Here is a 25,378-nt window from a genome sequence, read left to right on the forward strand (position 1 = left end):
CCTCTCTTTCTTTCTCTCTTGCCAAACAAATATGATGGATGGGGTTATCAGTGCCTCACAGAAGCATGAACGGCTGTCAGGTGTGCTTTGATGTCCGACAGCTTGAATCTCTTGCCTTGTGCTATGATGATGTGCTTGAAATCCAGATGAATTGACATACTGTAGTTCACACTCCATACAACACGGCGGGCCATTAAACACACTCCACATAAGATTTAATACACTTGTCTTTGCTTTGATAGCGAATGAGTTCGACTTTACACTTTTAAAAGTGATTCCCTGCAGAGCAATGGCAAAAGCTATAGCCCTTATAACAAAAAAAAATAAGTTTATCTATTTCACTTCGCTTCGTGATGCAGCTCAAAAGCGTTTGTTATGTGCACCACCTGTCTTAACTATTTTTAGAAGTTTATTGCTCCCTTGGAGGTCCTGGGGATTGTGCGTTGTGCTTTGGACAGCAACCTGTGAAAGGATTTATTTTTCATGCTTGTACCACTGGCATCCAGTAGGTGGCGCTCCTTACACAAAACAGACTGACTGTGTACTATTGAATGGAGGAGTAGTTTTCTCACTTGCTCTTTGGCTTATAGTGTTCGTCAAGTCAACGTTTGAGTATGAATATGTATTTTCAGGGTTGTGCAACATTCAGAATTGGATTGAGAATTTCTTGAATTTGAATTGGCTCTGATTTGAGATGGCAAACAGGATGCAGAATTCCATTTTGAATATAAATGTCAGGAAGTAGAATTAATTGAAAATGAATTTAAATTAATTGAACACATTTTTAACTAGGAAAGAAAAGTTGGATAAAACGAAACAGCTGAACATATATTGAACGTTTCCTTGTTTGAAAATATTAAAAAGCATGAAAAAAGTAAAGAGAGTAAAGATTTATTTGTGCTGAGTTTCTTTGAATTGAAATTCAGAAAATGTTTCTTTCTGTCACGCCATATCAAATTCTAATTCATATAATAATGCTATTATAGCCATTTTTCAGAATTCTTAGAAAAAAATAAATTGCAAGAATTCTGAAAAATGTCCATAATTGCGAGAATGTTTTTGTTACTGCAATAGAATAAAAATTAAAAAGGTAGCTAACATTTTATCTCATAATTCGGACTTTTTAAAAATCTGAATTGCAAATTTATATCTCAAAATTTCAAGAACATTATATATTTATTCACAGAATTGCGAGAAATAAATCTGAATTGTGATAACTTATATTTAAGGACAAAAAGGCTTAATTGCAAGATAAAAAGTTTACTAAAGTTATTTTTTATCCTTTGCACGTCCCTGTTAATTTTGTGATTTAATGAATTTAGATGATTAGAAATGCATATGTGAAAAGGATTTTTGTATATTATAAAAAGTGCATAAAATATATTTTACCTTAATCTTATTAGATCACAATTGAGAAGTCAACCGATTCCAGCAAAGCTAACACATGCGGTTCCACAGCAGCACTGCAATTTATTAAATGGCTATATAACACCTCTTATACAATATAGATTGTGGTGCTAAATTTTTGATGTTGATTTGACAAAGTCCTCCCCGCATCCAGTAAGTTGGACTGAGGCTGTGCTGTTAATGAGAGCCCTCCTGCTCAACTCCCTGTGTCCCTGGAAGTCAGGTCGTGGATGAATCATTTACATTGTTTTAATCAGGCGAGTGAGACTGGCATGCATAAATGAGCACTGGAACCTATTTGCACTTCGTTTGTGGGGGAGAGGGGCTACTGCTTCCATCTGAAGTGGCAGGGAAATGAGGGCCAGTGCTCTGGAGCACTAAATGACCAGCCACCGTTTGGAGTCACCCTTCAAAGAGGCAGCAACTCAAGGCACCTCGATTTTCTTCTCTGGTCCTGATTAGCTCTCCAAACAAATGGATCGCACAGATGCGGAGGTATCACTGACAGAATCAGGACAGGCTTCCTTTTTTATTTTTAGCCCAGCTGGATAGACAGTTGGCACGAGGAAGGAGCGACAGGCCAAAAGGTGTGCGTGCAAAAGGCTGGGGAATCATTAGCCAGATACAAATGTTAGTCTGGACAGGGTCACGGATCAAAGAGGGAGAAATGCCCCACTGTACAGGCAGTGAAATGACAGCGCTCCTTTTCACTGCCAGAGATTTCCAGTAAATGGAGTTTTTGCATAGCATTACAGCAACTGCCTTTACCCTCCACTAAAACTGAACAGATGCCTTACAGAGCTCTCTCACTCTCTCGCAGTACTCCAGCTCACTGCATAACTGCATACTTATACTCCATCCTTACCTTCAAAGAAACACTGTACACTGTTAAAAAAACATAATATATATATTTTTATTTTAATGGTAAAATACTGTAAATGATACAATAAAAACTTAATTATAGATAATTATCTGTACTATTAGCCATCCACCAATTATTTAAGAACAGCCAATGTTAACTGAATTACATTGAATGATTGTGAACTTAACAGAAATTAATGTTAGTTAGTAAGAACGTCCAATAAGTTAAGAAGTCTTAACAATATCAGTTAATGTGAGTTAAGACTGTTCATTTCCACCACAGGATTAATTATTATTATTATACTTTTTTTTAAAGGTAATTATGACTTTTTATCTTCATCACTGTCTCCTCTCCACCAGTAAGCTGGTGTGTGGTGGGCGTTCTGGCGAAATATGGCTGCCGTCGCATCATCCAGGTGGATGCTGCACACTGGTGGTGGATGAGGAGATACCCCCTGACTATGTAAGCGCTTTGAGTGTCTAGAAAAGTGCCAAAATAATGTAAGGAATTATTATTAATTATTATTATTAATTATCTTACAATTCTGGCTTATTTGTGCAATTCTGAGTATATAACTCATATTTTTCATAGCAGTTCTAAAAACAAAAGGCTAAAGGACTTCTGAGGACAAAATTCTCAGAATTGTGAAATTTAAAAATCCTGATTACATTTTTTATTTATTTTTTCTGTGGCAGTCACAAGTTTCCATAGAGACCATTTCCTTTGAAACATGGACAACATGTTGACATGGAGAGAATAAAAGGTCTTGTTTGCATTTCCTTAAAAACTGCATAAAGAGTAAAAAAATCATAAAAAAGCAGAACTGTTAAACTTTTGGTATCTCTATCAGCAGATATTATTCTAAATAATCAGTATCGACACAGAAATCTTGTATGGGTGCATTCATAATAAGAACCTGTTCATTGGTTAACAGTAAACTTCCTTACTATATATGGGGAATAATACATCTAATGGGACATTTCATGTATTTAAAAAAAATTACAATCAAGTGATTTTATGAAAAACTAATTCCTGTGACACTTCGTTCCTGTTTTTCTTAGTTTTTTTTTTTTTTTTATCAGCACGCTAGTTATTTACATCTTTCCTTCTTAAATATTCATTGCATTACTGTATTGTCAAAGATGGTGGTTTGTACTTGTGTGTATGACGCAATCAACATTAAATAAACTAATATTTACCTCAGATTGTGAAAAAATCTACTTGTGATAAGATTCATGTGGCTTTCTCATTATCAGGTGGTTGTCGTATATTATAAAGGTACGAAACAGATTTGAGCGTTATCGGTTACTACGTTTTGTTTTAGTTTTTTTTACTCTCAATTTAGGTTCAATCCATAAAACCTATAATGTTGCTACCATATTTTTTATGGTTAAGCTGCAGCTTTTCGCTGTAGATTTCACCGATTTTTTCTATATAGTATACAGCATGCAGTAAGCTCACATACAAGTCCACCTTTCACCTTAGATGAAGGATCATGGGTTGTTAGATCAGCAAAACAAATAAGTCAATAGCAGAGGCTAGGGACTCCTCCCAGGAGTGGCATCCATCTCAGCGGTGACTGGCAGCTCCGTCAATGAGCAGGAAAGCAGTAATGTGTTGGCATTTGGAGGGCAGGAGGAGAGGTGCTGGGAGAGCTGATAAGAAGGAGAGAAGAGGGGGAGGCCTATTCTAATCAACACTTTGCTCTATTAATAACGCATGATATAGAGGAACAGCAGAACTCCCACAGTGAGCTTGGCAGTCACTTGCTTTATCGAGTGGCTTGCAGTGTCGATGTCGTAATCTGCAGTTGTTTTGTCCTTTTGATTAGAAAAGGAGTTTCTTAAGTCTTACAATTCACCTTCTGAGTATAAGCTATATAACCTTAAAGTAAAATAACAACAGTGGTGCTTTCCATGCAATACTCACCATCAGGTTGTTTTTAGTGTGTTGCTGTTAGCGGTGATGTGCCTGACTGGCGGTTTTGCCCTGCCATTAAAGAGTAATAAATGTAATTTTTAATAATACACTGTTATTCAAGGAATTAGGGTCAGTATGCTTTTCATGAAAGAAATTAATACTTTCTTGTAGCAAATATAATATCATTAAAAGTTAAATTTATTTATTTAGCACTATATACAATGCAGATTTCAAAACTTTTTTAATTTTTCAAAGTACTTCAGTTATGAAACAAATACAATATCAGCTATAAAGCAGCTCTAAAAAGACAATAGTGCCATTATTCAGCTCAATTTAAAAAACGATTTATTAGTTATGAAGCCAGCTCAGTTCGACTAGTAACAGTAAAGACATTTATAATGTTACAATAGATTTCTGTTTCAAATAGCCAAATGATGTTCTTTTCAGTTTTGTTTTCATCAAAGCATCCGGAAAATGTGCCATGGTTTCCACAGAAATGTTTTCAACAATGATAATAAAAAGAAATGTTTCTTGAGCACCAAATGTTCATTGAGGCTGCTGAAAATTCAGCTTTGCCATCACAGGAATAAATAATCTGTTAAATTACATTAAAATACAAGTAAACAGCTATTTTAAAATGTGATGATATTGCACAATTTTACAGATATAACTGTATTTTTTATAAAATAAATTTAGCCTTGGTGAGCATAGGAGTCTTCTTCCAGATAAATCTTATCAGCCCTAAACTTTTGAATGTGTGTGTGTGTGTGTTTACCAGTATATTCAATGTTTGCTAGAATGAATATTATATTCATAATATTATATAAAACAATGTTTGTATTTAAAAAAAGAGTATTTACATTCTTTATTTATTTATTTATTTTTATTTTGTTAAATAGATGGAAATTATGCAGCTATAATGTATCTCCACAATCTTATTATACTGGAGAATGATACATGTATAGAGGCATACAGTGCAAGATATGAAATGAATTGGGGATTGTAAGACACATTCTTACAGTTGCTACAAAACGTCATTATTTCTATAACCTTGTCTATCATCTTGGTGACAAACTAACAGAATGTGCAAGAACAATTTAAAATATAGTAAATTCAGAACATTTAAGTTTGCAAGGCATAAAATGGATGAACAAGATCAATAAATGTAAGATAGCCCAATTGGTGAAGTGAGCTCTGTTTGTTCCAAATCCCTGTAATGCATTCTTGATCCAAGCTTCTGTTCCACATCTTTTGGGTGGCGTAGCCTATTGGTTGTAGAACTGGTAACTGAAGGGTTGTAGGTTCCAACCCAGCTGGAGATGACCCTTGAGCAAGACAAGTTTCTCCAGGGGGATTGTCCCTGTAATAAGTATACTGACAATTGTTTGGGATAAAGGCGTTAAAGGTACAGGTTGTAGAACCTGCCACGAGAGGACGCACTATCAAAACAATAACAATCGCGTGGTTTGATGACACTAAGAAGGAGCAAATTATGGTATTTGTTGTCTTCTACCCAAGCGCTGACGGCCATCAATCAGACGGAAAGATAAATCACAAATTTATCACGAGTTCAGCGATTTGCATGAGTAGATAACATACAAAGTCAATGCAAAGACGCGATCAGACGATGGATCAGACGCATCTTCGCGCTGGTTTAGAGACGCGATCCCCCGCGTTTGGAGTGTATGCTCCATAGTACTAATCTTGTTGATCGTTATAATAGCATACATTTTCTGTAAAGATACGAATCAAAACAACTCAACTATCGAGTAAAACACGAGCAAGATCAGCATCTCTTTCTAGTTGAAGTTTGTCGCGAAGCTACTTCCGCATTTGTCTACGACACTGTTGTCATGTGGTTTCTACGTCAGTGAAGGCGGAAACAAAGGGTAACTAACGTCATCGACAGGTGACTGCACTGCCCCGTGTCACTGTTTAAAACGGGGCAAGATTTCATTTTTTTTTTAAGCACCCCTGGGCGCCACCATTGGCTAGCGGACCCCCACCTGTTGTTAGCATTCCATTGACTCCCATCCATTTTGGCGTCACTTAGACAGCGAATAACTTTACATCTGAGGCGTTTAAAGACTCCATATGTCCATTAATTATTTGTAAAGAAACACAAAAATGTATAAAAGGCTCCATTACCTTGTATCTTACGTTATGGTCCCATAGAAGCAGTTTTTGTAAAAAATAGGCTAATGATTGCGTAATAACCAGCGACTCTCTGTCGCACAGTAGAGAAATTACCGTATGCACAGGATGAGAAGCTCGCAGGCAATCTTTTACTGTCTATGAGGCAATCGGGGGAACATGGAGGTATAAAGTCAAGGGAGATAATTAATCAGAATACTTACCAAAATTTGCTCCTGTTCACGCTCGCCTTCTCTGCAAGATTTGGTGGGTGATTCAGATTTCTCTTGGCACAGCGATTAGAAGACTTACATGTTGCTCACGTGACATCTACGTCATCAAGCTCAGTTTGAGTCTGCGCAGTATACGCTCAACCCCCAGGAAGTGATTGCTTCTAATTGACTTCATTTTTCTCCGCTGAATCCAATGGAGTCACTGTGTCCATTTCTTTTACTGTCTATGGTTTAAAATGGGAATTTTCTCATGATTTACAAGTAGTTAAAAACATTAGAGACATTGTTAATAATCAGCTGGACAAAATAACACTATAATACTAGCCTAGTGGTTTTTGAATATTTTACTGCAAATATCTTAAAAATTGCACCTTTAACAAAATTATGAATTGGTAAAGTCTTGTTCAGAGGTGTTTGTTTTTTTTGGCTCATTAACTGTTTTTCACAATCCTGTTCCATAATCCTTCCCTCAATCCTGTTTCACAGTTCTGTTCATAAGTCTCCGTCTTGTTCTGCAGTTCTGGGATATAGTCCTGCATCATGTTCCTGGCAGTCTTTGAGTCCCCAGAGTGATGGTGTGAACCGGTGAGTAATCTACCCGCTATATATGCCTGAGTTTCCATTGATTTGGTTTCAACTTCCAGCTCCCCCAATTACCTCCATTCTAGTGGCCATGACATCAGGGGAGTGATAGTAGATCCTGGTTTTTGCTCTCTGATCTGTTTGTTTGCTCAACTAATTGTTCCTGCTGCTTCCTTTCATTAGCAGAAGCTGAGCTATTGGGTTGTCTGGAACACAAAGTGCTTATTTTGTTTAGTGTGCAGGGACTGGATAGAAAGAAAGAGTTCAGACTTTCTTCTTTTATACTGCATTTTTTGGTAATGGAAAATCTTAACCTACACATGTAATAGAGAGAATTTGCAACTTTAAATGGTTTGCAAATGTCACTTTAAATGTATCTTGTATATTGGCTTCAAGAGATCAGTGATTGTAACCTCATAGTTTAGCCAATGCTATAAATAATTTGGACTTTTAAAAAAAAGAATAGGATTAGGTACTGTACTTAAACATGCTTTGTCCACTTATGCACCTTTATTCAACAAAATTACACCGGAATGTAAAAAAAACAAAAAAAAAACATAGGCTATTAAATAAATGGAATGTGCTGAAAATCAAATTCATTATTGTAAGAAAGTAATGAACAAAAGTAGAAGTAACAAAGAAGGGGTAATATTTTTTAGTAATTAGGAGTATTGTATCATTTTTCAGTAATATCGAAGTGTTGCTCCTGCTAGCTGGTTAGCGTGAATTGCTCTTTGAAACCCATTTCACTTCTGTAATATGGGATCCCATTTCTGCCAGAAGATAGATACAGTAGATAGATGCTTGCTTAAAAGCTTAAGCATAAATATAAACTTGCAGAAATGTGCAAATGTAAGGATGCATAAATGTAAGCAATTACCTGACCTTATTCTTTGTTTTTACTCTAAGTGGAAGCATGTTTCCATAGTAATGTGGCATATTTCTCACCTTTTCTGAGTGAAACAGGATTTTCAATTGGAATAAATAGTGTGACAATCAATGAGAAGTGGATGTTCATGGCATAATGAAGCCCAAATGTGAATTTGCAAAAATAAATTAATGCCTGATTGGCTGGATATTGGTTAACGTTATAGTTCAGAAGATGAGCAAGTTACATTTTACTAAAATATTTCCTTGGAATAACATACACCAATGAATGGTGCACAATAAAACCAAAATATGTGTGCTAAACAAGTAAACATTGTTAAACATTGGACATAAATGCCATTGTGCAAGGGGTTAACATTGCTTCTGTTTAATGAGACCACTCCAAACGAATCCTTACAGCCTGCTAATGAGGACAGGAAGTCAAGAAGACTTACTCTCATTTCCTCTGAGCCTCAGCCCACTCTAATTTAGTCTGGCTCTCGACGCTTGCATCTCGTGTTTGTGTGTGAGGTCCCCCCCCCCAAACTTCATTGTAGTGAATTATGTCTGGGAGGGTTGTGCGAGCAAGCAAGACCCTGCATCTGCAGTCCCCCTCCCCCCTTTACCAGCAACCCCAGCACACTCAGCATTGAGAGGAGAGTGCCAAAGAGAGCACAGCCGTGGCTTCTTAATGACTCCCATCCCTCTCCGTGCCACGTTATTAATTAGCTCAATGATCCTTGCCGATGGGACCTGGGCTGCGGATTAGAGCCCCCCGGCACATGCCCGTGGCTGCCACTGTCGGAAAGGTGAAGAGGGACAGAACTGTGCACTGCGTGTCTCTGGAGAGCCTGGGCACTGCAGCCAGTATCACTCTCAGAGCCCGGGGGACCAGGTGTATGTAACAGAGATAGTGAGAAAGTGGAATGCAGTGTGTGAGCTCAAGAGATAATAGGTGAGCATAGAAGTGTATATATACGATGCTTACTTACTTTCACCATATTGCACAGTGCACACGGGACAAAGAAGAGGCCTGTGGCCCACCTGAGTGTGATTGAAGTGTATCCTCTACAGGAGACGGTTTCTCCTTGTCCTACCATTGAATCAATCTGTTTATCTAAGGCCCACTGCTCAAGGCACATACATTTGTGTTGGTCAAAATGAAAAGAAAGTGTGAAAGAGAGTGGGACTGGCCTCTCCAGATGCCTGGCAGTGGCATGGAACAAATTAACATAAATGTCATTGTCAGAATGAAATGAAGACAAAATCTGGGCCTGCGAGCAAGCTGTGCTGCCAGCTGATGACAAGGTGACTCATTTTAGCACACAAAGAAGACAGTCTGGCTGGAGAATTATGTTTTTTTATTTTTTATTTTTGTTGTTGAATTATATAGTTGTATTTTTTAGAGACAATGTATTTTTTTATTTTTTTTTATTTGCTATCCCAATTTAATGTGAAGTAAGCCATTTGCAGGTTTACGTCCCAAAAATTTGTTGTCAGCCTATATGAGTTTTTTGGAGGATGATATAATGTTAATATATACATTAAGTAAATGTTCTGTATTTATACCATGGTTGTGCATCATTCAGAATTGAATTCAGGATGCCTTTTATCTTTCCATTCAGTTTGTGAATTTGGATTGATTGTGAATTGAGGTAGCAAACATTTTGCTTCAAAAGATTTAAATATGAATTGCAATTCAGGGGCAGATTTGAATGAACAGAAGTAGAATTAAAGTTTATATTTACATTTATGCATTTTGCAGACACTTTTATCCAAAGTGGCTTACATTGCATTCAAGGTACACATTTATCAGTTCATGCTTTCCCTGGGAACTGAAACTATCACCTTGATCACCTTGGTGAAAGTAATTTAAATTCATATAATTAATTTTTGACTAGAAAAGCAAAGATTGTCAAGACTGATGCATAAATGTATAAACATGTTAAACATGTATATTCCTGGAGAGTACCTTAATGCAAATGTTGTTAATAAAGAATACATGCATATAAATAACCACTTAAGATAGATTAACAAATAATAACTTACATCACCAGTATTGAGTTTTTTTTAAATCTCGGTTCACTAAAAATCCTTTTCCTGTCCTTCCGACTGAAATTGGCATTATGGTGCTACTGGCTGTTTTCCCAAAGGGTGTGGGATGTCGGGATGTTTAGGAAACATGTTTGGAACCTTTTTTTTTTTTTTGCAGTCCCATCTATTGCCACTAGTGATGCTAGTTGAGTCAAGCCAGACAAGCTCGAAATGAGAAAACCTCTTCCCTGGGGTTGGATCAGAGTGCATTTGTAGATTTGGAAGCAGAGCTGCGTCTTCATTGGTCCAGCATCAGAGCGTCAACACATGAGGTGGGCCTTTTGGGTCTTCTTGTCTGAGTAGATTGGCATTCAAGTCGCATCCTGCTTGCAGTCTGATCCTGGCGGCTGCGATAATGCTAATGGCAGTGTGTTGGCGTGGCGTTGAGACACTCGCTCTCTCGAATCATACGTCTCTATATGGCTCACGGCATCACCAAGGTGACAGCAGCGCGCTGCCTGTGTGATTATTGACTGGGTGAACTCGGCATGACCCCACTGGTGTGCGAGTAAAGGGCAGGGAGTTAGTGTATGCCGCACTGTCTGTCACAGACGTCAATACTGTGATGAATGGAGGGGCTGGTTATTAAAGCAGAATTAGTGCGGGGGGCACGGGGAGGGGGGTGGGTTTGGAGGAGGGCGATAAATGATGGTGCAAATGGCTCTGCAGTCGAGGGCTGTAGTGCCGGATGGCACAGCATCAGTGTCATCCGTCTTTATTATCCTCCAGGGAGAGGAAAGAGAGAGAGTTATAGAACGAGAGAAGGTTGGGGAGCGGTCAGGGATACAAGAGCCCATCAAACAGCCTCACTTTGCACTGATTCCCCCTGCTGGTCACTCTCTCCTCCTCTCACCTCAAAGTTGTCCTCTTTCTCTGACTTCTTTGCGCTCTTTCTTTCTCCTTCTTTCCCCCTGCATTTTCTCCAGCACAGAGGGAGGGGAAGACCCCCTACTGCTATTAATCATGGTGAAGTCTCAAAGCCCAGCGGCTGTGCATACTCATGCAGGCAGACGCACCAACATCCGTGCACGCGGGCGATGTGTGGAACGGGCCAGCCGGTGGGTTCACTGCACAGTCACAGTGTGCGGGAAGAGAGGGAGATTGAAGGAGCCTTCGTGACATGCCGCCATGACTGCAGATGAGGATGCTGCTCGCTATTCGTATTCTCTCCTCACGCGCCACCGAGCCCACAGAGAGGGTGTTGCTTTTTTTTAATTAGTGCTTTATTTATTGATAATCCAGTTTACATCTATCCTAATTTTGGGAGGACTGTGTCTCTATTACTGGAGGATTCATCTGCTTTGGGTTTCTTTATTGTGCAGAGATCATGGAGTCATTCAGATCACCTTCCTCCCTTTACCAATCACTTCTATTCTTCCTTAAATTTTAAACATGTTTGTGCATTTATACATTGAATTAGATCAACTGCCTTGTCTTGACATATACTCACATGTAGTCATATTTTCAGGGCTCCATATAGACTATATTGACCAGTTTCCTCCTGGCTCTTTCATCCATGTATCCATCTCCTGACTTGAGCCTGTCCACAACTTTATCCTGGAGCTCTTTTGACAGTGCCTTGCCACTCATAGTTGATTGTTTGCTTCTGTTGCACTACCAAGGATTTAAATGCTCCAGGAAAGCTCTTTAAATGCTGAGCTGATTAAAATGAGGATAGCAGATCAAAGTTGAAAGTCAAATTGTTTTGTGTGCCATCGAGAAGGTGATATAAATATAGTCTGGAGTCCTGACTATCCAGTTTTCTTACTCACATTTCAGCTGCGGAGTGTTTGTTGCTTTAACTTGCCCTGTTTTGGCAAGTGATCCCACGCCATCTGCGTTCTGTCGTTCCGCCACTTAAATGAAAGTCTGGATCATTGTTGCAGTAGACAAAACATTTACTCGAGGTCTTCGGGAACAGAGCCAGCACACTCGGAAGGATAACTGTGTTTGAGATTAATATGATTTTTGAAGTTGTTGTCTCATGGTCTCTCCCATAATGTAAGAGAGACTCTTTAACTCAAAATCTCTTACTCAATCCTCAAAAAACACTTAACATCTAAAAGACAAACAACTCATTTTAGGAAAAGTGCCAAACACAATCCTTAATTACCAGCCACTCCCTTTGACCAGCATGTTATTCGCTCTCATTAATGTGTGTTATCTCAGTGTGTGGCCAATGTAAGGCAGACACTCATAAAATGGGTACTTGACCCCAGAGTTCAGTCATTCACAGCACATGCCCTTTTTTTCCACACCGTTTTTATCATTTACTAAGTTAAAACTTGGCTTGCAGCTTTATTCTTGAAATAAACCCTACAACCTTATTTTTACTCATTTATATTTGACAGTCAAGTGAGTGTGTGGCCTAATGTGACTCTATGTTCTGCATTAAAGGGAATATTATGACTTCTTACTTTTCAAGTACATTTGACAACATTTGTGGCATGATATTGATTTAAAAAAATATATATTTTGAAAGAAAATTTGCACTTGAAAGTGTATGGGGCCAGTTTTTGGAGCATTCAAAATAGAAATGTGAAGCTTATAATTAATTAATGAATTCTTTCGGAGGTGGAGGTTGAGGGAGGTACAGTGGATGAATTTGCATTTAAAATAGGAATGTAAAGTTTTAAATCTGTTTAAATCCTTTTGTTATTTTTTATTTTGTTACATAATTTTGGCAATCTATCCGTAATGTTGTCATGCCAATAAAGTTGTAGATTTGGATATGACTTCATGCCAAAAAGCTTATAAAGTGATTTTCTTTCCATTCTAAAATCACGTTTACACTTTTGAAATAATTGTTTTTTTTAACTGTATAATACTGTAAAAATGGCATATGTAAAAATCTGTTAATCAGTTAACGGTAAGATCCATTATACAATGAAAAGCAGTTGTACATTTTATGTAAGTTTACAGTAAAGTGTTATATAGCCTAAATGTAATGTTTTGGAAGTAAAAACAAACAAATCTGATTTAAGTAGAAGTGTGATCTGATAAATCAGTGAAAAAAGGTTTTCAGACTTATTGGATTAAAATGTAATTTTCAAAACATATTTTTAGTAAATTACAGTTTGAAACTAAAATGTACAGGTTGTTCTGAAAATATGTTTGCGTTTTTACTGTGTTTTTACAGAGTTAATCTGGCAAATCTTTTTTTTTTCTGTAAAAACAACAGGAATTTTGACTTGTATGGTTTAACCCCTTCACTTCCATTATAAGTGCTTCACTTTAACCCAGATTTTTAAAGAAAATTAGCAACAAGTGGAATTGATTATATGTGGTAATCAATAATATCCCTCAAATTCTGTCGAGCTTAACCAAACCTGGAATATTCCTTTTAAGAGACGATAATCCAAATGGGTCAAACAAGCCCCGCTGTGAGAATGGAGGCAGCCAATAAGTTAATTAATTATTACGTTAGCAAGCGCTTCTCTCAGGTGATCAGTCGGTGCTCCCATCCCGCCATTCCGGCCGCTATCTCGTCCAAACACCTGCAGTTCTCACTTCCTCTCCTCCATCGTTTCTCTCCGGGCCCTTCGGGCTTCTCCTCTCTTCCCAGATGGAGTGAGACCCGAGTGTCACATCAATCCGAGCATACTCTTTATATTTATGTACGAAAGAGAGAGGGGAGAAACCATGGCACTGTGGGGTTTATTGACTAAGCATTAAGTGGGCATTATCAGACGATAGGGATGTTATTTATGAGGCAAAGGGAGAGACACTGTGGCTGAGTTATGTGAGAACCAGCCTGAGGATGAAAGCTGCTCACACAGAGAGGGCTGATAGCAGACTGCCTCTGTCCCCTCGCCTTGGCACATGAAACGGGGTGTGATGTACCCAGCTGAAAAGAGCTGCAAATTTATGGACAGTCGGTCCATGCCAGCCTATAGGTCAGCCATGGTCTGCTTATCTGAGTCTCGCTGTCGTCGTTATGGTCAGGGATCAATGGTGCTATGCAGAGCAGATGCAAAAGTTCAATGACAAATATGACACTTTGTGCTTGAGGAATGCAGATGTATGTATAATGCTGGATCAGTGGGAGAACACGTTGACATGGTTGTGATTTATCTGTATACATTCATGTTTTAAACATTACTTGCTAATATTTTGGAAAGGTGGGATAAAAGGGGTCAAAGACCTAGCCATTTTTAACCATATTGTTTTGATACCTGTATGGAAAAGCATTATTTATTTACTTTGTTTTCCTTCAGTTACAGTAATTTACTCTCATCGCCACTTGCTCATTAATAATAAGGGCCGTGGATCAATGTGAAATATGAGCTGTAAACCCCAGTGCAAGCTCTGGAGAAATCTAAATTGACCCGATTTACTTTCTTCATACACATTCATGCAGTTGTTGAGCTTTATGCAGAACTGCATGTTATTCCAAAATATCATTTTTGGACATTTTTTTGTAATATGATGTCACTAAACCTTTTTATGGTCTTGAATTGTTGCTCGTCTTGTTGCACTCAGAAATACGTCACATTAAGGAAATACAGTGTGAGCTGTGAAAACCATCTCTTGTTGACTTTGAGGCAAAGCAGAAGAAATGTGAAAAGCTATCGGATCAGTGATCGCATGCAGCATGACGTAAATCCTTTGGCAGCTGTATTTGTGCAGAATCGTTATTTGTGAAAAATATGCATCTTTCAGTAAGTGCAGCATCACATAATTTAAAGGGAGGTTTATTGTTTCAAACTTTCTTCTGTGGAACATAAAAGAAGATATTTTGAAGAATGTTGGTAACCATCTCGACTCCCATTGACTTACATTGTATGGACAAAAAACTTCCTTCCAATATTCTTCCAAATACTTATTTTTTCATGGAAGACAATGGGAACTTAAACTATTTGGTTACCAACATTCTTCAAAATTTCTTTTTATATTCTGCAGAAGAAAGCGATGCATACAGGTTTGGAAAGACAAGGGGATTAATAAATAATATAGAATTTTCATTTTTGGGTGGAATATTCCTTTAAAATGGTGGGGATAGTCGAAAAAATTAAATATTTAAAAAAGTAATTTATTTAAAAACATATTCTGTTACTATTTAAGACAAAACCATTCATAAAAACATTCACTTATTGTTTAAAAAGAAAAAAGAAAAGAAAAAGAATATATATATCACTTTGTGACATTATTGATTGTTCTCAATATTAATAATATTGATGGGAATTCTGTATGATAGCCAGTGTAACACACATCTGGTTTGCTGTCACTGAAGGGTACTTGAGCGTAAATGATGGCTGTGGGGTTCCTGGAGCAAAAATAAAGTTGGGAAACACTTCAACTCAATATTCCCATCTCAGACTCTCAAATCAGCCCATCCTGATTCCTGTTTAATACTGTCACAGAGAATACAGACATTTTTGGAGACCATCATTTGATTCATGCGACCAAATGCAAGTAATGTTTATAGCTGTAAAACAGTTTAAGTGCTTTCCACTGAAATATGGGTTGGTTTTAAGACATATGGACAGGAATGATAGGAAGGATATTTCATTCACCAACGTCTCAGTTTATTTCGAATTACTTATTACAATCACAGCTGTTGATTCTGAAGTTTTATTGCAGATTCACACGTCTCGTGTTTACCTCTCAGTGGCCAGAGTGCCACATAAAAATGAGGAATTATCAAATGCACTTTCAAAAATAAAACAAAATTCCTTTCTGTCTGAAATGGGGGGAAAAAAATCACACGCGTCAGCCGAGACTTTTAAGGATGGAGCTAAATCTGACATCACGTACGATCGTGCACCTTTCTCGCTTTTTCACCCTCTATAAAACGCCAACATGCACAACGGCTCACACTTCACCTATCTAAAGCCATCTTTCTCTCTGGTAAACCAGGTCAACAAACAAAAAGCAATTATGTTAGGCAGCTGCCGCCTGGGAGTGGGTAATTACAGTGCAGTGTGGACAGCTTCATTCTAAACAGGTACTAAAAGCGTCATTAATCATTTCCATCATGATGCTTCAGTCCGTTAATGATCACGTGACGTACCGCCGAGGGCCCGCCAGGGATGGAGGCAGACTGCTGTGGGAGACGCTGGCGTGTGATTGGCTGACGGCAGAAGTCCTCCCGGAGGTCAGCCAGTCAGCAGGCCTGACCCTCCAATGACCTTGTATCACTTGACCTTTGAAGGGCTCGGGATCACGCCTTGATATCGGTTGGGTAGCGTGCGAGGCAGAGGGAGGGAAAGATAAATGGCGTTGGAGGGATGGATGAATAGGAGAGAGGGGGAAGATGGAAGACAGTTAAGATGAAAAATAAAACTGCGGGTTGATTGAGCACCAGGGTTTTTCCCTTATGCACTGACTGACCAATAGAAATGCACATCTTTATTATGCAGCACAGACGCATTTTTAGGTCACAAAACCTGTTTTTTTTTGTTAAATGGCCACATAAAAACACAATACAGAATTGATTATCATTATCCAGTTGTTCAAATAATTAACTAAATTATTTGAACAAATAATTAACTCCGATAATGCCGTCCATCTTAAGGTTCTACACACCTTTTGTCATGAATCGTAGGATTGAGCACAATGTCTTATCTGGAAGACAGACAGAAAGACAACGTCCTCTCGTCTCCCCCCCACCTCTTCGTTCTCCTCCTTCTGTGTCTGTGAGGCTATCACTATGGCAACCTCACCAAAGGCAGAAGGGAAGTGTGTGTGTGTGTGTGTGTGTGTGTGTGTGTGTTTGGGGGGTTGGCATAGTTCAGACAAATACTCATCGGAGGGCTCATTTATTCTTTTTCGGTTAGCCGAAAATGTGAACATGAAAGGTCAAATATGCTTGCGTTTGCATATTTGTTTTGCACTTTATAGCACACATTCAATACGGAAGGTATGAAAAATCAGGTTTGTTTTGGTGAGTGATGCAATGGAACCCAACATATGGCATTGAAATTGCTCCTTGTATCTGCTTAGAAAAAGCCTTGAGATATTGCTATTAATTTTTTCTGCATTGCTCTTTGTTTTATGAGGAATATGCCACTTGCTTTTGTGCGATAAATGTAGTTTTTTTTTTCCCCTTTATGTTTTTGTACCACTCAAGAAGCCTAAATATCAGCATCAGCAAAATATACATGCATGCTTTCAGGTCCCTGTAGTGTTCGTCTGCAACTTTTCAAAGGGCAATCCAAACCTTGAGAGTCCGCAGCGCTACACCATAGAGGTCAACGCTTGTTTCCCAGAATCCACACATAAAGGTCTCCTTTATGCCAGTTTGAGTTGCACTGTCACAGTCACCTAGGCACCTAAAATAACCTTTTCCCACTATAAATAACCTTTTGTCCATTGGAAAGGTTCAATGGATGTTGAAGGTTCTTGGAACTATCTGTGCCAATAAAGTACCTTTAGTTTTAAGAGTGTAGAACCACCTTCTTTGGTTCTCCAAGGAACCTTCAGTGAACAGTTCTTAAAAGAACCATCTTGTTCTTAATGTAAAGAATATAAAAAAATCGAAAGAACCTTTTTCCACTATAAAGAATCTTATGTCCATTGAAATTTAAAGGTTCTTTGTTGAACCATCAATGTGAATAAGGACCTTTATTTTTAAGAGTGTAGTGCACTGATTTGAATACAAAACCCCCTGAACGTAACCGTGACACAGTTTCACCTCGGTAAGTGTCGCCTGTTCTCTGCCTCATTCGGATTCCTAGACCCTTTGCTCGATGCTCCCCCTCCCCCTTTTCCGAGAGCACAATTTCTTAGCCCGCTAGAAGTGCTGAGTGCTGCTGTTTGCTTTGTACACAGAAATTCGCTGAGGCTGTAAGCTGTCCCCAAACATCTGTTCTCGGGAGTCGTAAATGGGAGAAACGATGGCTAGAAAATGGTCTGCGTTATATATATATAGTACCAGTTCTTCATTTTACTGGTTGAGGTGCAGAAGAAACCAATGCAATGTCTGTTTGTAATGGACACTGTGTGGGATGGGAAGAGGTGTTAGAAGCTCTGTGTCTCCTTTTGTTAGTGTACAATAGTAACCAGCCATTTTAAGGACCACCCATCAGAAGCAGCCACATAAGTGAGACATGCAGGGGCTTTGAGGTCAACTATATTTTAAAATAGCCTGTTGTCATAGCAATATGCATGTCTAAAAATATTTTGTATTATGATTTTTCCCCCTTCCAAATATTCAGTAATTTAACATAAAATTTGGATGGCTATGAAACTATTTGGGATGATTTTATAAGTATTTTTTTCAGTATTATGCAGGCAAATATAAATGTATGTCAGTGTATTTCTTATATTAAAAAGGCACACATTTTGTATAATTGTGATTTTAATATATTATAATGTAGATTGAGTTGTATAAACATTGTCTTGTGTTCCACATTTGAATCTAATCCACACATTTATTGACAATGACATTTATATTTGACATTGTTTAATGGTATAGGAATATGTGGACAATTAATTGCATTCTTTTGGGGTAGACTTTTGCAAAAACTTTGAGTCGATATAACATTTTGTTAAATCTACAAAAAATTGTAGCAATAGTAATAAAATTAAATAATAAAATATAATTTTATGTCATTAAATATGATTCATTATTATAATTATTGCTGTTGTTTATTTTTGCGTAATCTTATTTTATTAACTGATAAACAAAATGTGAAATAAAGTACTTATAACATTTTTAAATAAATAAATAATAAAATGCCAGTATTTCAATATTATTCAATATGAATAATATACATTATTTTTATTGTTGTTTCCATAATTGTATTTAATTTTTTTTTTATCAACTGATTATAACAATGTAAAATATTGTAAAATAGTGATTTATTAATCTACTTCTTTTTATTAACTGATTAACACATTTAGTTACATATAAGGCAAAATAAATGTCAGCATGGAACTGATGTCATTCTACCACCTCATCATCAGTTAAATAAAATAACTGCTCTTGAGCCCTTTGTCAATTTATCAGACTGAATAAGCTTCTTTTTTGCACTAAAAATCTTTTATCTGCACTGTTTGTTCACTTCACTGATTTGCACTCTATCTGCCATGTGCCTTGCGCTGCTTTATTTAACTTTATTTTTATTATGTCTTTTTTATATTCCCTTATTGTATAGTTGTATCTTATATTTTAGTTTTTAGGCTCTACTGTATCTCTATGCACCGGGGGTCTGACAGTAACGCAAATTGTATGTACTGTACATGTGGAAGAATTGACAATAAAGCAGACTTGACTTGACTTGAATAAAAAGAAAATAATTATAATGCGTTTTCATTTTGTGTGGTTGACACTTGTAGCAGAATATAACATTTTTATTTCTGTGTATTTACATAGGCCTATAGAATCATTGTTGCTCGCTCAGACTCAAATATTAGGCCTATAACACAGAAAATAATGAATGGCTTTGGTCATCATTCTAAGAGCATCGCTATAAGCGAGGTAATGTCGTTTCCTCTCAATTACTGAGTGAAATGCAACAGTGCAGTGAGGATTTGATCCAATCGCGTAATCAATTTCTGCACCCACACGTCATAACGTGGGCATTAAGCTCCCGCGTGCGGATGTAACTCCGCTAAAATGCACATCGGCTTGTGTAGGTGAAATCTAATGAGCTATACTAAAGGAAAACTTCCTTCCTGAACGCTGTAAATTTTCATGCGTCAAACGTTTCGAGAAGAAATCTACAGATCCGTAAACAAGCGCTTTTCTCTCTCCTAAAACTGGCGACATTAACTCCGCATTCACGTTTAAAAGAGAATAAAAAACAAGTCATATCTACTTAATAATATGATTTTAAAAATAAAACAAAAACTTATTGGAGGGTTATGAAATTCAACTGGCTATAAAAAAAGATGATTATCAAATAGTCGGTTTTTACTTTTTTCTGTGTTGTATTAAACACCTACACACACACTTGAAAATATTATGCAGCAAATAGCTAATATAAATAAAATGTATAGGCGAATACGATTATTACTATAACTAGTAGAAGGAATAATAATAATAAATGTATATTTTTAAACAATTCTTCAAAGCTGTAATTAGAAGCCAATAAACATTTTAAAAGTTGAAAGAAGTTGTGAAGATACTGACCGGGTCACTGCTGTCTCGAGGCAAAACAGAGGTCAAGAGGTGAAAGGTGAACTCTGGAGTAACTGCATATATTAGCAGGCTCAGGCAAGTCGTGCTTCGTGCATATAAGTTTCCTAATTTAGCGAGATGATATGTTTTCAGTAGACCTAAGTCACATAAATACTTCCAGAAATATTTAAAACAAGCCCTCTGGGGGAGCGTTTATTTCAATCAATTTTATTCGCCTTTATATTGTTTGTTTAACACACTTCGATTTTAAGGCTGCTGGAAATTTTTTTTAGGACATTTAATATAATTTAACAAGAATCGTTTCCATGGTCCAGATATTTTGTTTTCTTCAGGAGACTGCAATGCTTTTGTAAGAAAATTTGCTTGTTTTGATACAAGGGGGTTAAAGATGTGCAAAACCCTTCAAATTACATTTATATTTTACGCAGAAAATTGTTTGCATTTTCGTGCAGTTCATTTAAGGTTAGTATTATTATTTTGCAGATTAATATTGTAAAGAATCTAGTATGAAGTATTTTTATTTTACTATGCATTGTCTATGAAAACAATGAGTGAAATGAAAAATATGGCTTTCGTTCAAATGCTGTAATTATTTAACCCATCAAGGCAAATCAATTCAAAGGCAATCAGTTTAAATCCCCATCACATCGATAAATCGATCGTTTAGAAAGGTCGATAATCCCCTCTCTCGTTCCAGATAATTCCAGCAAATATTTCTGTCCATGTCCGTCGAATATCACCAAACAAAGAAACGAGCAGGCCAAATAAGTACATTTTTTCTCCATAACATTTTAAATTATGATAAAGTAGGCTATGCCATCTGAATAAAATACACCCTGAATCTATATGCATTCAAAATGAAAACGGTGTTTACCCCAAAGAATTAAAAAAAGCCTCATTTTATTCACCACCGTTTTCTATAGCTCTCAATGCACTGCTTTGATGCCATCAAAATGAGGAGTTTGTATCAGAAGGTTCAACCCGTGGCACTCGATTTAACCTCTTCCAGCAATAAATTGGTGAAAATACACGGCTAAGTGGAGGCACTTTGTACGTTGACAGCTCTTCGCCATTATTTAGAAAGACGAGTATCACCGATCATCGTGCCGCGCTCTTCATTTGCAGATAAAAGCACGAGCAGCATGAATATGACAGACACAGTATGTCTGCCAAACAGCAGCAAACCTGTTGACTGTTTCTAAATGTGTGCAGCCTGCGTTTAAATATTAGATGTGCATTTTTAGATTTTTAACTAATTAAATCTGTTCGCGTCAGATGCACGTTATCAGAATGTTTTATTCCACGCATTTTATATATATATATATATATATATATATATATATATATATATATATATATATATAATTCCCCCGAAATTTCCCCTCCTTTTCTCCATGTTTTAAATATCTGGGGCATCTTTGTCACTTGTCATGACACTTTTGCCCTTTTTTTCTGATTATTTCTATTAATATAAACGTTTACTTTTCTGATACTTAATAACAGAAGAAGATTCAGATTGAAAAAAAAAACAGCATATACAAAATTATTTTATTTTACATAAAGACATAGTAACTATAAAGTTAATTTGAAATATATCCGCTTGCTTCAACAGGTGAGCAAACTCCTTTTTTATCATAGCAAATAACTGCTTCATTTTCTTAAACAATTGGATCGATAAAGAAATATTTATGTTTAGTGGCAACATTAATGGCTGGCAACATTCATAAATCATAGCTCACTCTCTCGTTATAACGCATGATATTCACGTGATCGTTTAGATTTCTGTGTAGCCTATAGCAGCCGTCCCAACAATCTTACCCTACTAGAAATGATCTTTTGTCAGCAGATGGAAAAGTGTCTGTTTCTTTCGAGTCCTCATCACACCCAGAAATCAGCATTAATCCCGGAAATAGGCCTTCCCGCAGCATTTTCTTCTGTTTCATGCGTCTGTTTTGAAACCAGATCTTCACTTGTGTTTCGCTCAGCTGGAGAGTGTTTGCGATCTCCTGCCGTCTAGCTCGAGTCAGGTATTTGTTGAAATGAAACTCCTTTTCCAGTTCTGTGAGTTGTTTGGTCGTAAAATTTGTTCGTGGTGCTCCAGTCGAGGGCTCCTCGTCAGGATCTCGTCCGTGGTCAGTCTTCAGCTCAGGGTCCAGATATATCTTAGCTGTGAAGGCAATGCAATAAAAGAAAATTCATAAAAACACAAGCTCTACATTTTTTAAAAATCTAGCAAATAAATATTGATGCTTAATATCCTTGCATGTTATTTTACGTTTGCATAGCCTAACAAAAAATGAATAGGTCTGAAAATATTTTAAAACATGTCACATTAAAAATGTGAATTTAATAATCTCAGATCGAAGCAAATGTCAGTTGTAAATTTGTTGAAAAACACGTTAAACAAAACACATCAGTTTTTCTTTTGCTGTTATTATAGGCTATCCAGCCATATTGCTAAATGTACATATAAAATACTATTGGCATTTATTAATGATGCTTTTTATTTTTAAGCCACACACTGTTGGAAACCAAATTATCTTATTTACAAAGCAGCAACTTATGAATGTAAAATGATATAAACTATATAGGGTAAAATCAAATACTATTATACTCATATGGTGCTCTGCTGTCTTATAATAATTTAATATTAAATAATTCTATTTTAAATGACCTCCTTAAAAACGTAGTTAGAATGAACAATCAAAGTCTATGTTAGACTGATTCAAAGTGGGTTTAAGTGATATTCGAACCAGTTTATTCACGAAAATATGCCTTTAGGTTAAGTTTAAAATATTTGTAGCTACTCTTTTGCAAGAGAAAGAGTGAAATCAATGTTGATGAGTTTGTTTAGATATATAAAAAATATAATCAAGAACACATTTTAGAAACTGTAATTACATTTTGATATAACATTTTTGTTTTTAGTAACAGAAATAAGATTTGCCAGGTTTCCAGGATGGTCACTCATTCTGCTGCAAGTTTAATAGTGAATGACTTGTGCATGACCTTCACCTGAATGCAGAAATCCTGTCTGTATCAGCTAAACAGAGAACTGTCTGTCTGTTTGCATCTCACAGATGACTGCAGCACAAGTACCAGATGCACTGTCCATCACGGCTTGCCATAAAAATCTGCCAAAGATGCTGCTTTGCAGGTTGGTGCTACATGACTTTGCCCAACCTAGTATGCCCCGTAAATTAATTGAAAATCAAGTGCATCCAAATCTGCCTTTCCATGTTAATTTAGAATATCATTAAATCTGCAGTTTAACCGAGCTAGCCAACTAACAGCTGTTTTAAGGAAATCAAGCTCATGTTTTGTTGTTTGCTTGTGGTGTTTGCTTTTGGAAACACAGGAAGTTACACATTCCTTTACGGCACACACACAGGAGTCAGGCGGGAAAATCCCTGGAGTGATAGACGCACTGAGCCCTCACATACTGCTACAGTTGCAAGTGTCTCTCTAACCTCTGTGCCATCTGCACACCATGTGTAAGTGTGTGTGTGTGTGTGTGTTTGTAACCATCAACAAACAGAGGACATATACAAAAACAAAAGTCAAACTGCACAATGTTTTGGCTGCGGTGACTTGAATCTGACTAAAGGACTTTCTTTTGTTATTGCAAACAAAATGTTATGCAGTTTTTCTTTCTGTTTTCCTGCAAGGAGTCAATTAAACTGAATAAACTCTACCCTTTCTCTTCAGGCTCAGAGCACAAACAGTTGATTATACAGTTGATTTCGAGAGCAATCTTTATCTCGAGGTCACTGTGCAAATGAAAGTAAACAGAGATATGAAAAAAGCAATTGTAGGGTCACCTCTAATATTCACAAGGGATGTTTCAGCAATCAGTGCATTCACTGACAAATATGAAGTAATTAAGCAATTTCCTTAGTGTGCATGAAAACACTGATGAATGAGTTACTGGATAATAGAATAGGCAGTTGCCAGAAGGCACAAAAGAATCAAACGAAACATTTGAGGAATGACTTGCAAACTTGGAAATGGCCAGCCAGCCAGAGGGATGACGTGGCCCACTAAGCCTAAAAGAGAGCAGGGGATCGATACAGATTGCCTCGGTCATCTGGGCATCCAGCCCACAGTAATTCAGGTGCTGTCAGGGTATAATTGAAGAATAACGCACTGGGACTATGTGCACTGTACTGGGGGATCCAGTCAGACACTCTGTATAAGCTTTTATTCATGTTGAGTATAGGAAACATTTTGATGTTGCCCAGTAAGAACAATAACCCTCACAATGCGTGGAATCTCTCACGTAAAGGGATAGTTCTAAAAATAAAAACCCTGCCATCCTTTACTCACTCTCAATGCATTCCAAAACTGTGTGACTTATTTTCTTCAATGGAAAATTTTTAGAAAAATGTCTCTGCAGTGGAATTCAGAGGGGTCCCGTGTTCTATAACATATCTTCTTTAGTGTGCAAAAATGAAAATGACACAGGTTTGGATGACAGAAATGTATTTTTTTGGGTGAACTATTACTTTAATAATGTTCTCTATGCCTTTAATATTTTTATTGCATTACGTCATAATGAACCTATAAGTAACAGAGCAGATCATAAACATTGGCCGTGCCATTTAACATCTGACTTTGGCTGCTGTGTTGATGTGAGTATTATCTTAAGCACTTGTTGACATACCTCTCATATATCATCATACAACGGCATGCGATAAATCCAAAGACATTAACCACAGAGGGAAGACCACTTTATACACCTCTTTAAAAGAAAAGTTCACCAAAAAATGAAATCGCCATTTAATCACCCTCATGTTGTTCCAGAACTGTATGCATACAAATAAATACAATGGAGATTCAAAGTTTTTTGGATTTTTGTGTGTGTTCTGCCAAAGGAACAAATGCATACATTGACACAAGGGTTAGAATTTATTTTTGGATGAACTATCCCTTAAACCTTATGTGCTTAAAGGAACAGAAATATAGGAGTGTGAGCAAAAAGTTTAACTTATATATAGTACCTGTCTGTAGGTGAGTGTGGGTGGACAGACAAAAGAAAAAGAAACAAACAGCAGAAGCTCTAATACAGTAAACAAACTGTGAACTCCTAGCCTTGCCACCATTCAAGCTTTTGAGATTTGATATAGCAGGCCTCTCCATCCTATTTCCTGACCACAGCTGTTGTTCATACGCTGGCCGATATAGCCCGAAATG

The 25,378-nt window shown here is 37.1% G+C and overlaps 1 protein-coding gene and 1 long non-coding RNA gene across 5 annotated transcripts in view; one reads left to right on the top strand and one right to left on the bottom strand.

Annotated features, from left to right (window-relative positions):
• The window catches only part of LOC127944806 (uncharacterized), a 68,673-nt gene that overhangs the window by 20,592 nt on the left and 22,703 nt on the right, over nucleotides 1-25,378 (top strand). For 2 of the 3 annotated variants that reach the window (XR_008150434.1, XR_008150435.1), the window contains exon 2: nucleotides 7,042-7,140. This is a non-coding gene — a long non-coding RNA (uncharacterized LOC127944806). Of the gene's footprint in view, nucleotides 1-7,041; nucleotides 7,141-23,112; nucleotides 23,167-23,265; nucleotides 23,343-23,543; nucleotides 23,680-25,378 lie in introns of those variants that run through there. The other variant, XR_008150436.1, reaches the window with a different exon arrangement.
• The window catches only part of LOC127944799 (homeobox protein Hox-C5a), a 56,934-nt gene continuing 53,229 nt past the window's right edge, over nucleotides 21,674-25,378 (bottom strand). The window contains exon 2 of one of the 2 annotated variants that reach the window (XM_052541068.1): nucleotides 21,674-22,352. In XM_052541068.1, coding sequence (XP_052397028.1) covers nucleotides 22,000-22,352 — 353 coding nt within the window. In that variant the 3' untranslated portion in view covers nucleotides 21,674-21,999. The remainder of the gene's footprint in view (nucleotides 22,353-25,378) is intronic. The other variant, XM_052541070.1, reaches the window with a different exon arrangement.

This window comes from Carassius gibelio, chromosome A23 (assembly GCF_023724105.1).
Source record: "Carassius gibelio isolate Cgi1373 ecotype wild population from Czech Republic chromosome A23, carGib1.2-hapl.c, whole genome shotgun sequence".
Lineage (NCBI taxonomy): Eukaryota > Metazoa > Chordata > Actinopteri > Cypriniformes > Cyprinidae > Carassius > Carassius gibelio.